Raw genomic sequence first — 19705 nt, forward strand, 5'->3', positions numbered from 1 at the left:
TACTGTCTTCTTTGACTATTTTCCAGTTTTGGTTAAAACCAACTCTGGGTTCTATATGAGGGGTTCTGGGTTCTGGGTGCTATATGAGTTTATGTATTGCTGAATTTCAAGCTCGTTTGGATTTTCTAGAACTTGGTTTTACAAGTAACCTTTCATTTTCCAGTATAGATGCTTTTCACCCGGGCTCTTTTCGCCCGTTAAACATACTGTTGCAAATGTGTAGGGTGTTCACAGATATGACTACTACGACCCCTAAGACCAAGGGGAGACTTCATAAATTGATATTTTTAGTTAGGGATCTTTTAGTAATGAATACTCAATTAAGATGAATACTCAATTTGATTTATGAATACTCAATCAATCAAATAAGAGCATTTGAGTTACAAAACAATTGGAGAAATCGAAATATAATAAGTTTATATAAAACAATTTTGTTCTTTTCGATATCTAGGTAAATGTTAATGTACTGGTAAATGTATGGTAAATGATAAATGTACATCCTGTTAATGTTAAAAAACAATTGAAAAAACATGAAGATGACTGTATCATGGTCTTGAATATAAACATAAATGCAATTGAATAAAAAAAACCTTAAAGTTGTCAAAGTTTTTCGTGGGGCAGTCCCGTCGACTGTATATTCCCTGGCCCACGGTTTGCTCCTTGTTTCCACTTTTTGTTCCGATTTTATCGGTCATTTAACTGAAACGAGTCCCATCAATAGGTAAATATGCCTAATGGCCTAAAGAAACCAAAGCATGCCATCCTGAGGAGACTGGAACTATAAATATATTCAGTAAACCTGTACAAGATTAATAACAACTGTTCAATATATAAAGTAAATCTTCGTGCAAATTTAGCTTAGTTTCATTTATATTAACTATATTTACTGAGATTAATTTATTCTAGTGGCATTTGAGAAAAGAGACCCTCTTCAAAATGGAGCTGTTAAGTTGTCGCTTTCCGAGGTACGTGTGTTAAACGCTTTTTTAAAGCTGTCTATTTGTTTTAAACTGATCATGATAGTTAATACAAGTAGCACAAAAAAGTTTCTTATTTTCAATTAAATGGCCTTTGTGTTCTAAGAATCTTTCTTAAAGAATTAGGACAAAAAGTCAAACGTTACTTAAAGAGCAAGGTATATTTTTTGTTCGTTTTAAGTTTCAATATCGCTTCTTACTTTTATTAAATTTGTTTTCTGATCGTTTGTCAAGGAATGCCCAAGTGTTAAATGCCCCTGGAAAAATCTCCCCTGGACAATGCCATCCTCGCTGAAAATTCCCCCCGGATAACTTCCTGCGGACAGTTCTGCCTGGTAAATTCTTTTTAGCCTATACTTATTTGAAACAAGGCTAGTTTTTATTTAATTTATTATTTTTTACAAACCTTGCCAGAAATCTCTCCCTCCGTGGACATTTTTTCCTGGAAGCCCCATCCCCTCCCCAATGGAAAATTTCTCCCATGGAGAACTCCCCTTGGAAGACTTCTCAAGGGGGCAATTCCTCCATGGAAGATTTTTTCGCTGGACAATCCCCCCAGACCCCTGCCGAAAATTTCCCCTTGAAATTCCTCCGGGAACATCCCCACATGTAACACTAAGTTAGTAAAGAGGAAATAAGACAGAAAAATCGTATAGGAATTCTGCCAAAGTTCCTCTGTGTCAAATTTGCCATGAAATGTTCACCCCTGGATAGTTTCATACCCATGGAAAATTCTCCCCGTGGAAATCACCCTTCTCCCAAAGTATGTCTTGAATACTTTCAAATAACAAATACTATGTGTAAACAATGGGCTAATTCCATAACTTACATGACTTTCGCCAGAGGTTTTGGGGGATCATGTCATCCCTAGAGGCATAATTGTCGGACCTTTCAACTATGCTGAACAAAATGGGTGTCTCAGAATTTTGGTCCTATTAACTTTTGGCAAAAATATGCGTGGGAGAGGGCTATTGCCACTCCAATGTTTTTGGTTTATGAAAAAGGGCGCTAGAACTTTTAATTTCCGTTCAAAGGAGCCCACTCCAGATCTTCTAGGACCATTAGTTCGATACAATCACCTATGATCTTTCTTATGGCAAAAAAACAAAAAACAAAACAAAACAAAATTCTACATTTTTCCAGAAGGGAGGCTAAAACCTCTACAGTAGGGTTTTCTAATAAGCTGAATCTGTTGGTGTGATTTTAAGATTCCTTGACTTTTTAGGTGTGTTTCACCCTTTTTGTCGAAAGTCAAGCAAATTTTTTCAGGCTCGTAGTTTTTGATTGGTAACATTAATCCTCATGAATTTCATACATTTGAAATCAGCATAAAAGTTAATTCTTTTGATTTATCTGTTTTTATCAAATTTCCGTTTCTTAGAGTTTCAGTCATTGTTGGGGCGAGTCGCTCCTTATCTACAGTTTGTTACCATGAACTGTTTGATGTGTTTATTTAAAACTCACTTTGTTTGAAGTACCTATCAGAAGACATTAAATTAAGAAAAGTCGCATATTTGTAGAAAAAGAAGAAGAACTTCCCGGAAAATGGAGAGGATTTTGATGAAAATTAACCATTCCAGTTTAAGATACCCCAGAACAATATCCCAGATATTTCAAGGCCCTATATTGTAGAATACAAAATTTGTATATCTCACGTGAAGTATGGTTCCTGATCCGTCGTTTTCTTTACCTAGAGCGATTGTATCAAACCATTTGCAGTATTATAAATGGGAAATGTTGTATATATTGTCGGTTCTGAAGTTCAAATTCCTAGTGCCCTTTCAAGTAACAAAAAACATCGTTCCGCAAGGAAATGCTTGTTTCTGCCATTTTTTGCCGTTAAGCTGTAATTGTTCCTGACAGGGACCAAAATGCTATTGAGTGAAAAGGCTGAGACAGCCGTTCGGCTTAAAACTATTAAAAACCCGATTACATAGTCTCCCGGCATCAGAGACCACACTGCCACTTGTCGGCCACTTCATCTCCAAACATGGCAGAATATACACTAGAACTCATTGCCATACAGTGTGCTATAATTAAACACAAGCGAGAGTGGAAGAGGTCGTCAGGGGGGGGGGAGGTCTTGGCGTCCTAAGCATAAAAAGTGCAGTTTTGTTGCGCAATCTTTCCAACTTTTCGTGAGAGATACTTCAGATTAGTATGAAGGAAGGTATAACCACCAATCTATCTTTATTTGAAGTAATATATTTTGACTAAGCATGTAATATGAGTACTAAGGGGGGGGCAGATGAAATAAATAACACATTTATATGATTACTTGCACAGAGGTGAAATGGTGAGGGGAAGGGAGCATCTCGCAGGAGGAAGATTTTTCCGATTGTTCCCATCCTTCTTTTTGGATAAAGTCGAAATCAAAGATCTAAAAAAAGTTTTTTTGAGGAGTTTTGCTCCCCCCCCGTAATTTTCAGGGACAGTTACACTTTTAGAAAAACTGTTGTGCAAAAATTTAACTTGAGTGTACAGAGTAAGGGTTTGAGGGGAGAAGTATTTCCTTACCTCAGTAAGTTTTGTATTCATAATTTAGCAAATGATTTATCTATTAATAATTGAAATTTTATAGGCTTTAATTAAAAAATTAAGTTGCCTACATAACCCCTGAAAGGATCTGATTTGAAAGAAGCATAACTCGTCCTTACTTCCAAGGCTGGGAGTGAAGGGGGATGGTATAATCGTTGTTGAACTGTAAAGTGATAGTAATAGTCATGGTAGGAGAGAGAGAGAGAGAAAAAAAAACAGATGATCAGACACAAGGAAAAATCAAATGAAGATGAGAGTCAAATTTGACAACTTCTTGAATATTTCTGATTAGGTTTAAATCCTTATCGAAATAAAACGTTAGTAATGATTCCATTTTCCCGCCACTTAAAATATTATGAAGATTTGTCGATAGAAGTAAAGCCGGCCGATCTACAAGTAGGCTTCATGGTGTCAATCAAGACGACACTTTAATTTTTAGGGATAGAAAATTGGTAAATCATAGTCACTTTGTCACTATGAAATTAGACATTAAGTTTTTTACGTCTTTTTTGTCTATGTTAATTGTTAATTTTTCTTTTCAAGTGGCTTTCTACTTCATTGGGATGCTGACATGAACTGCCACGACAATAAAAGCTGCCACGACAAGCCGAAAGACAAGTTTTCTTTTCTAGGCTGTTTCTATTTTTGCTGTTTAACATATTTGCCAGATATTTAATATATTTTATGAGCTTATCGCATAATTTTAGCATTAAAAGCTTTTTATTTCATCTACAATCGTTTAATCAGGACATTTTGGTGTTTTAGCACTCCAAAAGTCAATTGTTAATGATTTTCAGATATATACTATGATTTTCCAAGAGGAATTGATAATAACAAAATTTAGCCTCTTTTACACTCACAAAAAGAAATCGGGCTAAAGTTTGTAATTGTTATGAGCTATTAGTCATTTCTGACTTCCTGGAACAGCAGAAAATAGCAAACTTAGTTCTATTCTAAACTCCCAAAGTAGCTTTCACACTACAAACTAAATTTTCTATTCTGATTGGTTTACATTACGATACGTAAAAATAATCTTTCAAACATAAACAAGTCCTTTCACACTAAGCTAACGTAAAAATACACAAGCCTACTTAGTCTAAAATAGTTACAATCGTTATTAGAAGACTATTCAACAGTTAAAGATGTGGAATGAAGATAGGGTTTCAAGCTCTGATCAAGCGTGAAATGTTTCCTAAGACGTGTTTATTAATTTATATTCGAAATTTAAGTTTGCTCATCCAAAATTCCATTCTGTTGCTGCTCTATTGACTTGCATAACGGGCCATAAATGTACTCGACCTAAAATTCTAGTCTACTTGCTACTTCTTATGTTGCAGACAAAATTTGGTCCATAAGATTACATAACGTAACGTGGATCCTTAGGTTATGCTAGCGAAAAAAGGCTCTAGCCAAAGTGTGGAAGAACTATTTGGGAAAAAATGCACCATTTTTAACTACCCCGGTGTTTATAGGAAAAAAATTATAGAACATGATTAAGAATTGAGTTCAGAGTTCAACTCATGCAGTGTATGCAGTAGTCATTTTCTGTATTAAATAAAAAAAACAAGTTTTTTGAAATGAAAGTAAGGAGTGACATTAAAACTTAAAACGAACAGAAATTACTCCTTATATGAAAGGGGCTTTTCCTCCTCGACACCCCGCTCTTTACGCTAAAGTTTTTTATTGTTTTAAAAAGTAGAGTTGCGAGAAAGAGTCAAACTTTAGCGCAAGGAGCGGGGTGTCGAGGAGGAAAAGCCCCTTTCACATAAGGAGTAATTTCTGTTCGTTTTAAGTTTTAATGTCGCTCCTTACTTTCATTTCAAAAAACTTGTTTTTTTATTTAATTTCTGAAAGTTTTTGAATTAATGCATGTCTGATTTTGGCTCTCCGTACATAAATTATTAAAATGAAATTTGCTATTAATTCTTTTTGGCTAAATGGCTTTCTCTTAGTTTTGATCAGACGATTTTGAGAAATAAGGGGTGGGGAAGGAGGCCTAGTTGCCCTCCAATTTTTTCGGTTACTTATAAAGGCAACTAGAACTTTTAATTTTTAACGAACGTTTTTTATTAGTAAAAAATATACGTAACTTAAGAATTAACTTACGTAACAAACTTTTATATTCTTATATTTTTGATTATATATATGAGGGAGTTTGTCCCCTCGTTAATACCTCGCTCTTCACACTAAATCTTAAGTTTTGTCCCAATTCTATAAGAATGACCCCTGAATCAGAAAGGCCGTAGAATAAATAGTTGAAATTACTAAAAATAATTTAGCATAAAGAGCGAAGTATCCATCTCCTTCGAAATACCTCGGTCTTTATGCTAAAGTATTTTTAGAACCCCTCATATGCGTAATAATCTCTGTTTGTTTTAAGTTTTAATGCTTCTCCTTACTTTCAATTGAAAAAACTTTTTCATGTTTATATTTTCATTTTTTTTTTTTTTATAGTTATGCTAGAAAATCCTGCGCCCTTTTCATTGAATTTCTCTTCCCCCATGAAATATTCCTCCAAGAAAAGATCCTCCCATATAGCCCCCTCCCCTGAACCCCACACCCAAACAAAAAAATCCCCCTGAAAACGTCGGTACACTTCCCAATAAACATTACTGTATGTAAACATTGGTCAAAGTTAGTAACTTGCAGCCCCTCCTCCAGAGACTGTGGGGGGTAAGTCATCCCCAAAGACATAGTTATTATGGTTTTCGACTATGTGGAACAAAATGGCTATCTTAAAATTTTGATCCGTTGACTTTGGGTAAAAAATGAGCGTGGGAGGGGGCCTAGGTGCCCTCCAATTTTTTCGGTTACTTAAAAAGGGCACTAGAACTTTTCATTTCTGTTAGAATGAGCCCTCTTGCAACACTATTGGACCACATGGTCGATACGATGACCCCTGGAAAAAACAAAACAAATAAACACGCACCCGTGATTAGTCTTCTGGCAAAAAATACGAAATCCCACATTTTTGTAGATTGGACCTTGAAATTTTTTCTATAGGGTTCTCTGATACGCTGAATGCGATGGTGTGATTTTCGTTACGATCTTATGACTTTTAGGGGGTGTTTTCCCCTATTTTCCAAAATAAGGCAAATTTTCTCAGGTTCGTAACTTTTGATGACAAAGACTAAATTTGATGAAACTTATATATTCGAAATCAGCATAAAAATCCGATTCTTTTGATATATCTTTTAGCATCGAAATTCCGTTTTTTAGAGTTTCGTTTACTATTGAGCCGGGTCGCTCCTTACTACAGTTCGTTACCACGAACTGTTTGAAAGTAAAGAATATGTCAACTGAACACCCGTCGTAACTTATTACTTTGGAATGAATTTGTTTCTAAAAATTTTAAATGAAGCGTGGATTTGACAGCTTTTGATAATAATTTCAAAATCCAGGAAGTAGTAAAATATATTAAAGCAAAGTATGCTACCTTGGAAGAATTAAGTAAAAACTTGTTACTGTTAAGAAAAATGTTATTACTATTTAGAAAAAAACTTGTTACTATTAAGGAAAACCATTCTACTATTAAGAAAGAATTGCCACTATTGAGTGAAATGTTGTTGCTGTTACGAAAAAACTTATTATTACTAAGAAAAACATTTCTTAGCATTAAGAAAAACCGTTTCGCTACTAAGAAAAAAAAATACATGATACTATTATTTAAAAAAAATGTTAGGCTAATATTAAGAGAAACTTGTTGGTTTTAAGAAAATATTGTTATTATTAAGAAAAAACGTGTTACTATTAAGAAAAAATCTGTTATTATTAAGAAAATAACCTGTTACTATTAAGAGAAAAAATGGTTTGTATTAAGAAAAAAACTTATTACTATTAACAAATTGAATAAAAAAAAGTTTTTTCAAGTGAAAGTAAGAACCAACATAAAAATCTAAAACAAACAAAAATTATTGCATGTATGAGAGGGATTGTCCCCTCCTTAACACCTTGCTTTTCACGCTCAAGATTTTTTTTAGCTCTTTTAAAAAAGCTTCTAATTGTTCTAATTGGACGACCCTTGTGTTTCAGAAGTCGTCCTTAAAGAATTGGGACAAAATTAAAACTTTAGCGTAAAGAGTTAGGTGTTGAGGAGGTTGAAGCGTCTCTCAAATACGCGACAGTCTCTTTTCGTTTAAGTTTTAATGTTGCTCCTTACTTTCAGATAAAAAGATTGTTCTTTAAAATTTAATTTCTGATCGTTTTAAAAGAAGGTCAAGAAATCTGGTATCCGTCTCTACGGAAAAATACACCTCCCCACAGAAACATCCTTTAGATAGTTTAATCTCAATGAAAATTTACCCCGGGCAATTATCCTTAACATCTCCGTACATAAAATTGAGTTGGCGAAGAGAAAGCAAGACCTTGCCATAGGAATTCTGGCAAATTTCCCCAGTGTAAAATTTGCTCTGAAAAGATCACCCCTCGGAAACTTTCCTCCCAATGGAAAATTCTCCCCGTGGAAAAATTTCCCAGCAGAAAATTCGTCCTCTCACTCCAAAAATGTATACATACTTCCCAATAACAAATACCTGGTTTTTCCTCTTTAAAATTTAATGATCAGGACTTGTATATTCTTAGGTCACGGTTGGCAGGTCGTTCGTGGAGTATATCTGAAAATGGGTCTGACATAGATTCTTTGTTTAATTCGTTTTATGATTCTTTGAAAGAAGTTATCTTTGATCCATGTAATGCACCCCAGTCGAATCCAGCATCGAAAAGAACAACCCCTTTGAATCCTTGGATGACCCCTGGACTCCTTAAAAGTTGGAGGAAGAAAAATTATCTTTGGAAGGCTTACAGATGCTCTAAGCCATTTTCGCGTGATTCTCGGCTTCAACTTTTCAAAGCTTATAGAAGAGTTTACAATTCGCTTTGCCGAAGGGCTAAATCGTTATTTTATCATAGAAAGTTCTCTGCGTGCGGTAAAGACATTAGTAAGACATGTCAAGTAATCAATTCTGTTATCAGGCCATCTTTTCTGCCTCCTTCTGTCCCTTCAAGTGTTGTGATTGACGGGAAAAATGTAGAGGGTGAGCTAAAAGTTCAAGATGCGTTTACTTCCTATTTTGCTAATATGGCAAAACTACAGCCTCTTCTGTAAGTCCTTCTTCTTCTCTACCTGATTTTAGGTCTTATCTAGGACCACCTTGTCCTAAATCAATGGCATTGGAACCTGTCTCTGAAGTTGAAATAGCCAGAATTGTCAATTGTTTGAGGGGTTCTTCATCTTATGGCCCAGACCGTATTCCGACTAAGGTTGTCAAGTTCATTCTTCCTGTCATTGTGTGTGCCCTCACGAGACTTGTCAATCTTTCTTTTGAAAATGGTGTCTTCCCAAGTGCTCTAAAGCGTGCTCGTGTTATCATCCTTTTTAAAGGTGGAACAAGGAATGATCCTGCAAATTATCGTCCCATATCTCTTTTATCAGTGTTTAGTAAAATTTTTGAAAAAGCTATGCTTTCTCGACTTCTTGATTTTCTTAATTCTAAACACTTTTTTCATGATTTTCAGTTTGGTTTTAGGGCGAAACATTCAACTGAGCATGCATGTGCAACTCTCTTGAATTATTTAAATTCAGCTCTTGACTCTGGTTTGATACCTGCTGCTCTTTTTCTTGATGTTCGAAAAGCGTTTGACTGATTAACACACAAGATTCTTCTTCTAAAAATGTCCCATATTGGTATAAGAGGGAATGCTTATTTATGGTTTCTATCATATTTATCTGGTCGAGTCATCTCGGTTCATCCGGACTTTTCTAATCCTTCTGGAATAGAGTCTGGTGTTCCACAAGGATCTGTCATTGGGCCGATACTCTTTTAATCTACGTCAATGACCTTATTAATGCGGTTAAAAATTTAAAACCTACCATTTGCTGTCGTCTTTGTCAACCAGTATCCGTCACTAGATGTGACAAGAGTTTGTCCTTACCAGATACACTTATTGCTTTTGCTGATGACAGTACTCTTGGCACAACTGGTAGAACTGAGTCTGATCTTCGTTCAAGGATTATAGCCCTTTTTGAAAGAGTTATCCAGTGGTTTGATGTAAATTATCTTGCCTTAAATGTCGAAAAGTCATGTTTTCTCATTTTCTCCAGAGTCTCAAAGGCTTGCCCTGATTTAAATGAAATAAATTTATCAAGAGGTTCTCTAAGTAGACCTAAGGATCGTTATGTTCGATTCTTAGGCATCTTGCTTGACGAAAATCTTTCGTTCAAGCATCATATTGACCTGATTAAAATAAAAGTCTCCAAAAGTCTCGGAATCCTTAGAAAGCTCAAATATATATTTCCAGGGTCGATTCTTAAACTCTTGTTCTGCAGCCTAGTTCAGTCTTATGTTTCATATTGTTCTGTTATTTGGATGTCAACTTTTCCCTCGTCTCTGAAGCCACTTTCAAAACTTTATGATAAAGCAAGGACTCTTATTCAGGAAACTAACCGTTTTTCACTTAAACCCTTGCTTGATTTGAAATCTCTCTATTTTCTTTCTTGTTCTTCTTTCGTTTTTTTAGAGTTGCACGGCCATCTTCCTGCTGTCCTATGTAATAATATATCTTTTGTTTCTGATCAATCGACTTATCATCTCCGCACTTCCAACAATTTACTGGTTCTTCACACACCGTCAGTGAGGTCTGACTTCAACCCTCTGACAGCTTGCAACAGGATCTGGAACACGCTCCCAGAGTTCGTACGACACTGCCACTCGTTTGGTATTTTCAAAAATTATGTTAGAGATTTTCTAGCTAGTAAATAATTTTGTTTGTTTGTTGTTTTTTGTTTTTTTTTGTTTTGTTTTTTTGTCTCTTTATTTTTCATTCCGGTTTCCCTTGGAGTTGATGTCTCTGGATTGAGTTGGATATTTAATTGAGTTGGTGAAATCACGTGCTATCCCCTGCCTAGCTTGTCATTTTTTGGAGATTATTAAAGTGGACGACTCAATTTTGTTTTTTGGTTTTTGTTTATATTTTTTTGTTGTTGGTATTTTTTTCTCCCCTGTTCTTTCTCGGCCATGGAGCCTTATGGGAGAGATTGTCTTGAAGTAATTTTTTGTTTATGGATTTTAATGTTAAATAAAGAACTCAGAACTGTACGCAAACAGTGGGCAAATTTTATAACTTCAAGACCTTTTCCCGGGGACTGTGTTTTTTCTTATCCCCACAGGCAGAGTTATTGGGCCTTTCAGCTTATCTGAACAAAATGGCTATCTATATAACTTGATCGGACGATTTTGGGAAAAAAGGGGAGTGGGAGGGGGCCTGGTTGCCCTCCAATCATTTCGGTCACTTGAAAAGGACAATAAAACTTTTAATTTTCTTTAAATTGAGCCCTCTCCTGTTATCCTGGGACAAACGGGTCGATACGATCCTGTAAAAAAAAACAACAAACACATAAAGATGCATCCTTGATGTTTCTTATGGCAAAAAAAAAAATATATATAGAATTCCACGTCTTTGTAGATAGGAGCTTGAAACCTCTACAGTAGGGTTCGCTGATACGCTGAATCTGATGATGTGTTTTTCATTAAGATTCTTTAACTATAAGAGGGCGTTTCCATCATTTTCGAAAATCAGACAAAAGTTCTCAGGCTAGTAGCCTTTGATGGTTGACACTGAATTTAAATTAACTTTTTTTCTATTCGGAAAAAAAATAATCGGCTGTTACAATTCAAAAGGCCGTGGAACAAAATATGGGACGGGGGCTAGCACATCTTATCAAGTGCATACGAAAGGTTTAAGCCGGCTTAGAACCTGACAGAAAGAAGTCCCTCGGACCTCCAGTTGAATGGAGGCTTTTGCCAATCCTCGGCCCATCTTTGTCATAGCATGGTTTTCAGCACTTGGCGATGTTTTTCTATCAACAAGAGTCAAAAACCTACACAGTACTTAGGACAGTGAAAAAACATTTAAGTTTTGAAAAAAATACTTGCTACTATTATGAAAAAACTAGTTAGAATTAAGAAAAAACTTGTTACTGTTAAGGAAAAATCTGTTACCGTTAATAAAAAACGTGTTACTACTAAGAAAAAACTTTTTAGTATTAAGGAAATCGCTGTTACTGTTAAGGTGAAAGTCGCTAAATGTATTGCAATATCAGTTTTTCTATTGTATGGGAAAAGATCTTGCTCTCTGACAAAACACGTCAGCAAAATGAATTTTTGCCTAATTGTTCTTTGAAAAAGGGATCCAAAATTTGGACAGTTTTTTTTTTATTTAATTCCAGGAAACAGAAAAAAAAATCTAAAGTGAAGCCTGGTAGCTTTTCTTTTGGAAAAGGTCTGGAGCGTAAAAAATTGAAAATTTGATAAAATCAAAAATACAATTAATTGGTCGGATTGAAAATTCTAGATTTTCTAAATTCATTCCTCCGTGATTTTTCAGTGTTTTTGTATTTTGGTGTCTTGCAGGGCATGAATAAAAGTGACAAAGTCGAAATTAACTTCGAATTGTAGCTTTTTTGTTTTTTATATTCCGAAGTTATCAGCTTTCTAACTCAAATCGTTAATTTTATATTTATATCTGGAACAAACTAAATTTTATTTGGTTTCCGCGGTTATACATAACCCCACTTTATACCCCCTGGTTGGAAACATACCTGTGTCTAGGACGGGTAAAGACCAGGAGTGCTGACCCTTGCGATTTATCACTATTTCTAGTGATTTTTTATGATACCTAGTGATTTTCTTCTAGTTTGTGATTTATAGGGATTTTTTTTTCTAAAACTAGTGATTTAGCAAATACGTTCATGATTTAATCGAATAAATCATACAAGGAGCCATATATGTACACTGTTGTAGAGTGCTGTTTTGATTAATTATCTGCTTTTAGCATGTTTTTGGCCAATAAATTTCTCCGTGATAAGCTTGTAAGTGAAAAAGGAACTTTGCCAAAAAACATTAAAAACGTGTTAAACTTGGTCACGCGAAGTTTAGATGAGTTTCTAAGGATTAGACTGCAGGAAATGTCCGGAAAATTCTACGTGGGTTTTATTTACGTGTTTGAATAAAGAAGATGCAATGTCTCTCCGACTGAGAGATGTCCTAGAATGTAAAAATAAATGTCGCTGCATGCCACGTAGACATGTGAAAAATGGCATAGAAAGAAGAAAATATTTGTTAGTGCCTTTAAAAACAAGAAAATATGTGTTAGCGGTATGAACCGCTAGCGGCAGGCTTGGGAAATAAAATTCCTGGTATGGAGGTACACCAAAAAAGAGGATTGCATCTGCTAGATAGCGATTCCTGGTGTGAAGTTACCTCAGGCTTTCTACTGAAATGTAAAATTTTAAAACTATACCATAAGCCTAAAATTTGAACCAGCAGTAGCGTGGATACAAGAATGTTTTGAATAAAACATACTTTTCCTACTTCTCTCATCAAGTTTTTTATAGTTTTTGTCGGGTATCAAATTTCATATAGAATGAAAGTATTGCTTTTTCAGAGATATACTATGTGTGACCACCCATTTAACCATTTATCTGTTAGAAAGACAAGGCTAAATGGACATATTTACAAACTTTAAGAACAAGAAAAACAAACAATAAAATACTTGATTTAGAAAGCTTCAAGGAGTTTCGAGAGTTTGCATTTGAACCGATTTCTAGAAGTTTTTGGCTCTTTTTGACAAAAGTTAGCTCCTTTTGTAGATTTGTTATTTTTTGGGTGGTTTTACCCTTCGTAATACCCAATTCATTCAATTGAAAACTTTCACTGATAGTCTAGGGTAATATTTCTGGATTACCTGCCTCTCCCTCTCGATAGATTTCCTGACGCTGCTTTTAAATTGTCATCCCTCCACCTTTCACCTCTGGTGCCGGTAAGAATATGAATGAAATCTTTCATGGTACAAAAGAAAACACATTTCTACAAAAAGAATAGAGCTCTTTCCCCAAGTCTAAATAAAATATATTTTTTCATGATGAAATCGTTCTTTGCTATTAACGGTGTGAAGCCATTAAACTGCATTTGTCATAATGCTCTATTTAAGCAGACTCTTAATTCTAAATTTGAAAATTTATGGCAGATGTGAAAGTAAAACTTTGCTATGGCTGATTTGGCCACATTTCTAAATAGTTAATAAATTATCTTAACGAACGAAACAGCATAATTCATGTTTTTTATAGTGACACAGTTTGACTATCCAAAAAGCAATTGGAAAGACAAGGCTAAACGGACATATTTACAAACTTTAAGAACAAAAAAAATAAAACAATAAAATACTTGATTTAGAAAGCTTCAAGGACTTTCGAGAGTTGACATTTGAACCGATTTCTAGAAGTTTTTGGCTCTTTTTGACAAAAGTTAGCTTCTTTTGTAGATTTGTTATTTTTTGGGTGGTTTTACCCTTCGTAATACCCAATTCATTCAATTAAAAACTTTCACTGATAGTCTAGGGTAATATTTGGTTCATTAGCCTCCCTCATTCCCTAATAATGAACCAAATGTTGGACTATGACCTAAGACTATCTGCAAAATTTGAAAATAGTCTGAAGAGTTTGCCTAAAATCCTGGTCCCTGCCCTGGAAAAGTTCCTTGCGGCATTTCATGAGCGATATCCCACATAATTGTTGAAAGATCCATACATATGTCTGTAAGTTAGACGAGTCCCAAAAAGCCCCCAGTCTAAATACCCGGAATTCTGTAGATGACCAGTTCTTCATTTATACACATTAATTGAAAATGTGGAGTGTTACACTTTGTTAAAGTTAGAAAGAAATTTGAATCAGAGGGACTGGAGATGTTAGTTTGCCTGTGATCCCTCCTAAATCATCAGCTTTTTTTTAGCAGAAAAGTAGCCATATTATGCCTTGTCTAAATCGGGATCGATAAAGTGTTTTTACTTTATATGATAAGAGGCACAAAGTGGGCTGTAGCAGCACCCCTACTGCAAGATTTCCAGTAGAAATGTAGGCACCTGAAGGAGCAAGTAGCTAGGGGGGGGGGTAAATTTAAATGACAATTTCTGTTTGTTTTAAGTCTTAATGTTGCTGTTTACTTTCATTGATGACAAATGTATTTTTATTACTTAATTAATATGAAAGCTCCATTAGGCTTATAAGTAACCAAATTCAATGCAGAAAGTGAATAATGACCAGTATCTGCCAAATAAATGATTCTTGCGTTGCCTGTATTACGCAAGAGCCAGAATTTTTTTCGACAGGCTATAAACTGAAACAAAATTTGTGCTTTCTCTTACCTAAAGACAGATCATCTACATGCCCAAAGAAAATAGCTTAATTTCCCTTCCATTTAAGTATTTTCAACCAGAATCAGGGTTTTGCCCTAGGAGGGTCCAACACGTTTCAAGGGCTGAGATCCAGTTAAGGAAAGGATTTTCATAGTCATTATTATAAAACGTTTGTTAAATTTCTAGTGATTTTTCATAATGTTGTTCTGGATCTTCTGGAAATCTTTCCTCGCATTCCAGAAACACCTTCACCTCTCTTGGAAGCCCCTGCTCTAAAATAATCAACACCACGTTACTAAGCAATTTTATTTACAATGTAACTTTTTTCCGGTTTATTTATATTCAATATTGCTTTATGTTGTGTTCTGGTTGAATGCAATACAAGTTTTTTTTTTTTTTAGTTAAGCATTTTCTAATATTTATTAATAACCAAGACAGATGAAAACCTTTGAAACCTTGGTTTTAATTTATCTAAATGTAAAATTTCATCTTTTGACTGTTCAATATTCCAATTGCTTCTTGGATAGTCAAACTGTGTCACTATAAAAAACATGAATTATGCTGTTTCGTTCGTTAAGATAATTTATTAACTATTTAGGAATGTGGCCAAATCAGCCATAGCAAAGTCTTACTTTCACATCTGCCATAAATTTTCAAATTTAAAATTAAGAGTCTGCTTAAATAGAGCATTATGACAAATGCAGTTTAATGGCTTCACGCCGTTAATAGCAAAGAACGATTTCATCATGAAAAATAGATTTTATTTAAACTTGGGGAAAGAGCTCTATTCTTTTTGTAGAAACGTGTTTTCTTTTGTACCATGAAAGATTTCATTCATATTCTTACCGGCATCAGAGGTGAAAGGTGGAGGGATGACAACTTAAAAGCAGCGTCTGGAAATCTACCAAGAGGGAGAGGCAGGTAATCCAGGAATCTTGTTTTGATCTATGTTTAAGTTGAAATAGTGAATATTATGTTTATTAATCTTTTTGTAATACACAGTTGGTGGTAACGAACTGTAAGTAAAGAGCAATTCGTGCTAATAGTAAGATACAATCGTCAGAAATGTCTTTTCGAGATCGTCGAACCGATTCCCTTAACAAGTTTAGCACTTCATAGTAATACCGTCTGTTTACACATGGAAACAGCTGTTTCCAACAGTCTGTCTTTTGAGCACGAATTCGTGATGCACTAAACCTTCGTTGTTAAGAATTCGATGGACATAACCTTTACCTGCGATTTGATCAATCTTGCTTTTTCTTGGTCATGGGGACCCATTGGTGTGCCACTCGCTGCTCTGACGTTTGGATTCAGGATCATATTCGAAAACCCATATTTTTTCATCTGTGATGGCTCCGTCTAAGAAGTCAGAAACGATTACGTGACATTGCGGGACTTTATTTCATCTGTGAGAACTTTGCGTTTACTTCCCTCATGCACAAATCCTTGGCAAAAATTTGATAGACCACTGTTACCGGCACATTAATCATGTCATCTACTGTCCCAACACTCAATCCTTGATCACTATTCAAAAGTTTCCAAAAAGAAAAGAAACCACCAATTCCCGACCGTATCTGCGGAAACCGAGCTCAATTCCGAGAAGGGCTCTGCTATTACTCAAAAATGGATGTTTGAGTTGTGGAAAAACTACAAACACCCCCTCCACTACTGAATCCTATTTAATTTTTCAAATAAAATTGCAAGGCCAAAGGTTTGCCGCAATGCTATAACACAATCTAGCACCCCCGTTAGAATAGGGTACACCAATATTCTGATATATTACACGGTTCACGTACCATTCTGTACAAAGTAATTATTTTAAAACTTGTTTGGAATAGATTCTAAATTACCCCAAAATATCTACCATCCCAACCCGGTGTTGCACGCACGCCCACTTAGAAACCTCTGCCTCGCCTTAGAGTTAAATCGCTGTCTACAAATAACTGGTTTAGTAGGTCAGTAAAATAAGGAAGTATTAAATTACTTTGGTCAGGCAGAAGCGAACAATAACTTGCAAACAATTAAGTGCTAAAGGTATCGTGCCATCTGCTCTGCCAAATTATGCTCTGTTTAAGATGTTTAATATCACCAAACAAGGTGTGCCATAACTTTAATTATTGCTATTCAGTTTGAAGCAGATTACTTTAATGTGTTGGTGATATAGATGAGACCATGGTCGTTTTGTATTTTGTGATTGCAGCTTATTTTGTCTGCGTTGAAGCTCAGATGCTTCGGTTTGGAAAATGCAAAGATTTAGTGCCCCAAAAGGAATTTGATGTCAAAAGAGTACGTACCCTAGAATTTAATTGATTTTTTACATTACTCTTAGTCCTTTGACATGAAAATAGAGGTCTCAAAAATTGTATCTTACACTATTATTTCAAGTTTATATATGTGAAAATAATGTGAAAATGTATGTTCCTAATTTTGAACACTGAAACTTAACCACTATTTTACATCCCGCGCAACTGCCCCCATGACACTTTCCATTTTCTAATCAGTCCAACCTCTGAAAGCTATAAAATAATGGTGATCAGAGGCCATCAGGGCAACGATACGAACGTCTGTAATTGGTGGCATATTCGTTCCCGAAGAGTCTTCTAGAGTTACCGTTTGTAAAAAAAAAAACACCTGATTGTTATAGTCTGTTATCTTAAATCTCGATTCAACCAAGTTGATTCTGGTTATATTTGATGAAGTACTGCACACTAAGGTATAATTTTAGAGAGGGGTCTTTGCTTAGGGAAGTGGGAGGTGGGGTCTGGAGTCTTAAACAGCACATTTTTACGTCTAAATTTTCTAACTTTATGTGAGCATTCTGGTAAATATAGAATACGGCTTGGGAATAAGGATGTACAAACTAATCTCTAACCTCTTTCATATGGATTACACCTGAATAAAATTGCTGCTGGATAATATTAGATACTATTTTTAATGCTGTAGGATAATAATTTCTTATTGCAGAAAATCATTTTAATATGCTTAACACAAGAGCCGCAATGAGGAGTGTTTTTAAGGCACTATAAATCTCTAGCGTAGAGAGTGGGGAATTTTGGACGGGACAGTCCCATCATATACGAAACAATTTTCGTTCGTTATAAGTCTTAATGTTGCTCCTTGATTGAAATTCAAAAATCCGTTTTTTTATTTAATCAATATCTAAGATTGTGTGTCAGTTTTCTATGCATATTTGCCACGGAAGAGGGATGGGATAAGGGCCCTGAGACTGGCTCAATTATTTTTTCCTGGTCAGTTTGAGATTGCTGCCGTAAGTCGTTGGTACAAGAGGAACCGAATGAAAAAACATAGTATTTTAGTGCTCGGTCCCCCCAAGGGAAATTAGGCTTAAAAAAGGGCCAAAAACACTGTTCTCGATTTGTGAAACACAGCCCAACTTGTGCAGTTAAAAGTTTTTGGACTAAAGGGACTCCATTACAGAAAGGATCCTATTTTTGGGGGAGCCAATATTTGACCTTTTGCCAAAGGTCGAAAGAAGGATCGAAAGGAAATTTTCTGGACACCTTTTCATAGAAGGAGTAATCTTAGAAACTTGGAAAGGGGCTCGGTCAATTGGAAGTCCTAGTGCCCTTTTAAGAACCGAAAGTTACTGTAGGGTAACCAGCCTTACTCCAGTGTCTTTTTTGCTGCTCAGCCTTTCACTACCTCTATGATATCGGATCAGATTTTTGAGATATCTATTCTGTTTAGAGGCATTTGAAGGCCATATAAGTATGCGCCTGGGGGTAGACATTATCCCCGCAGTCCCAGGGCCAGTGACCCTAAATTATACAAATAACGAATTGTTTACAGATAGGTCTCAGTAGAAAAGGCAGCAATGTTTGATCTTTGTTGTCTGATCAGCTAGGAGCTCTTAGGGATCATTTGCTACACCAAGATTTCCAAAATTTCCCATGCGCATAGTCTGGAAAATATCCACGCGTCCTTGAAAACACTAAAGACATTACGCACGCCTGAGTTTCAAAATCATTTTCAATATCTCGGGAATAGAATGAGGGATCAAGCGAAGAGTATGGGAATCTTACAAGAGTGACTAGTGCTAGTGTCACCGAAAAAAACATCAATACCATCTAGCGTTTGGCGTCTCTTGGCATTTTTTTTACGTTTCATAATTGTTTTTCTGTCAGAAACTGATATCAGACACGTATTACTCTGATGTTTAATAAAATCTGAAAGATAAAAAATCAAGTACTTGCCTTTTAGATATCCCAATTGACTTGATTAAAGCCTTTTCAGACACAATTGCTCTACCTTTATCTGATATTTTTAACCAAATTACAAAATTTGGTAAATTCCCAAGTTGCTGGAAACTAGGTTTTATAACACCCATCCCAAAGAAATCTTCAATTCTGACTATAACTAACATGCGTCCTATCACACTTACTCCAGTTTTTTTCTAAGCTTCCCTTTGGGAAAGGAACGAAGGGTTCCTTTGTGACCGGCTTAGAATTAGAATTATACCATGCATTGATATCCGACCGTTTGGTAATTTAAGGAAAACCTCCACCACCCGTTACCTTGTGAATTTGGTTCACATAAGTGAAATAGAGAAACCAAATGTTTGGCTAAACCTGGTTTTAGTCGATTTCCAAAAAGCGTTTGACTTAGTTGACCACAATATCCTATTTTGTTTACTGCAGGATAACTTTGAAATTCACCCACTATTAGTCAATATTGTTACATCGTTCCTTTCAAACAGATCACAAAATATAAAAATATGTACTTTAACCCCCTCTCTACTACTGTGGAATACTTCAAGGAACCTTATTGGGACCACTCTTATTTCTTGTCATGATTAATGAAATTGGCAAGGAATTCCCCCAAAGATAGAAATATGCGGATGACTTGTCGATCTTTGAAGTTTGTCATATGAATATTAAAAGTGGCCCCGTTGAAGTCCAAACCCAATGTTCGGATGAATCTAAGAATCTAAATATGACACTAAATTTCACTAAATCACATATAATGACGGTCAACTTCTTGAA

At 35.4% G+C, this 19705-nt stretch overlaps 2 protein-coding genes across 4 annotated transcripts in view; both read left to right on the forward strand.

The window, feature by feature from the left end:
• The window catches only part of LOC136031989 (calpain-C-like), a 50735-nt gene extending 46492 nt beyond the window's left edge, over positions 1 to 4243 (forward strand). For all 3 annotated transcript variants that reach the window (XM_065712051.1, XM_065712053.1, XM_065712052.1), the window contains 2 exons: positions 907 to 965; positions 4059 to 4243. In XM_065712051.1, the coding sequence (XP_065568123.1) occupies positions 907 to 965; positions 4059 to 4085 (86 nt within the window). In that variant the 3' untranslated portion in view covers positions 4086 to 4243. The remainder of the gene's footprint in view (positions 1 to 906; positions 966 to 4058) is intronic.
• Positions 4244 to 16675: 12432 nt separating this feature from the next.
• LOC136031992 (apolipoprotein D-like) overlaps positions 16676 to 19705 on the forward strand; it is a 56571-nt gene continuing 53541 nt past the window's right edge. Inside the window, exon 1 of the mRNA XM_065712055.1 lies at positions 16676 to 16988. Coding sequence (XP_065568127.1) covers positions 16875 to 16988 — 114 coding nt within the window. The 5' untranslated portion in view covers positions 16676 to 16874. The remainder of the gene's footprint in view (positions 16989 to 19705) is intronic.

This window comes from Artemia franciscana, chromosome 10, assembly GCF_032884065.1.
Source record: "Artemia franciscana chromosome 10, ASM3288406v1, whole genome shotgun sequence".
Lineage (NCBI taxonomy): Eukaryota > Metazoa > Arthropoda > Branchiopoda > Anostraca > Artemiidae > Artemia > Artemia franciscana.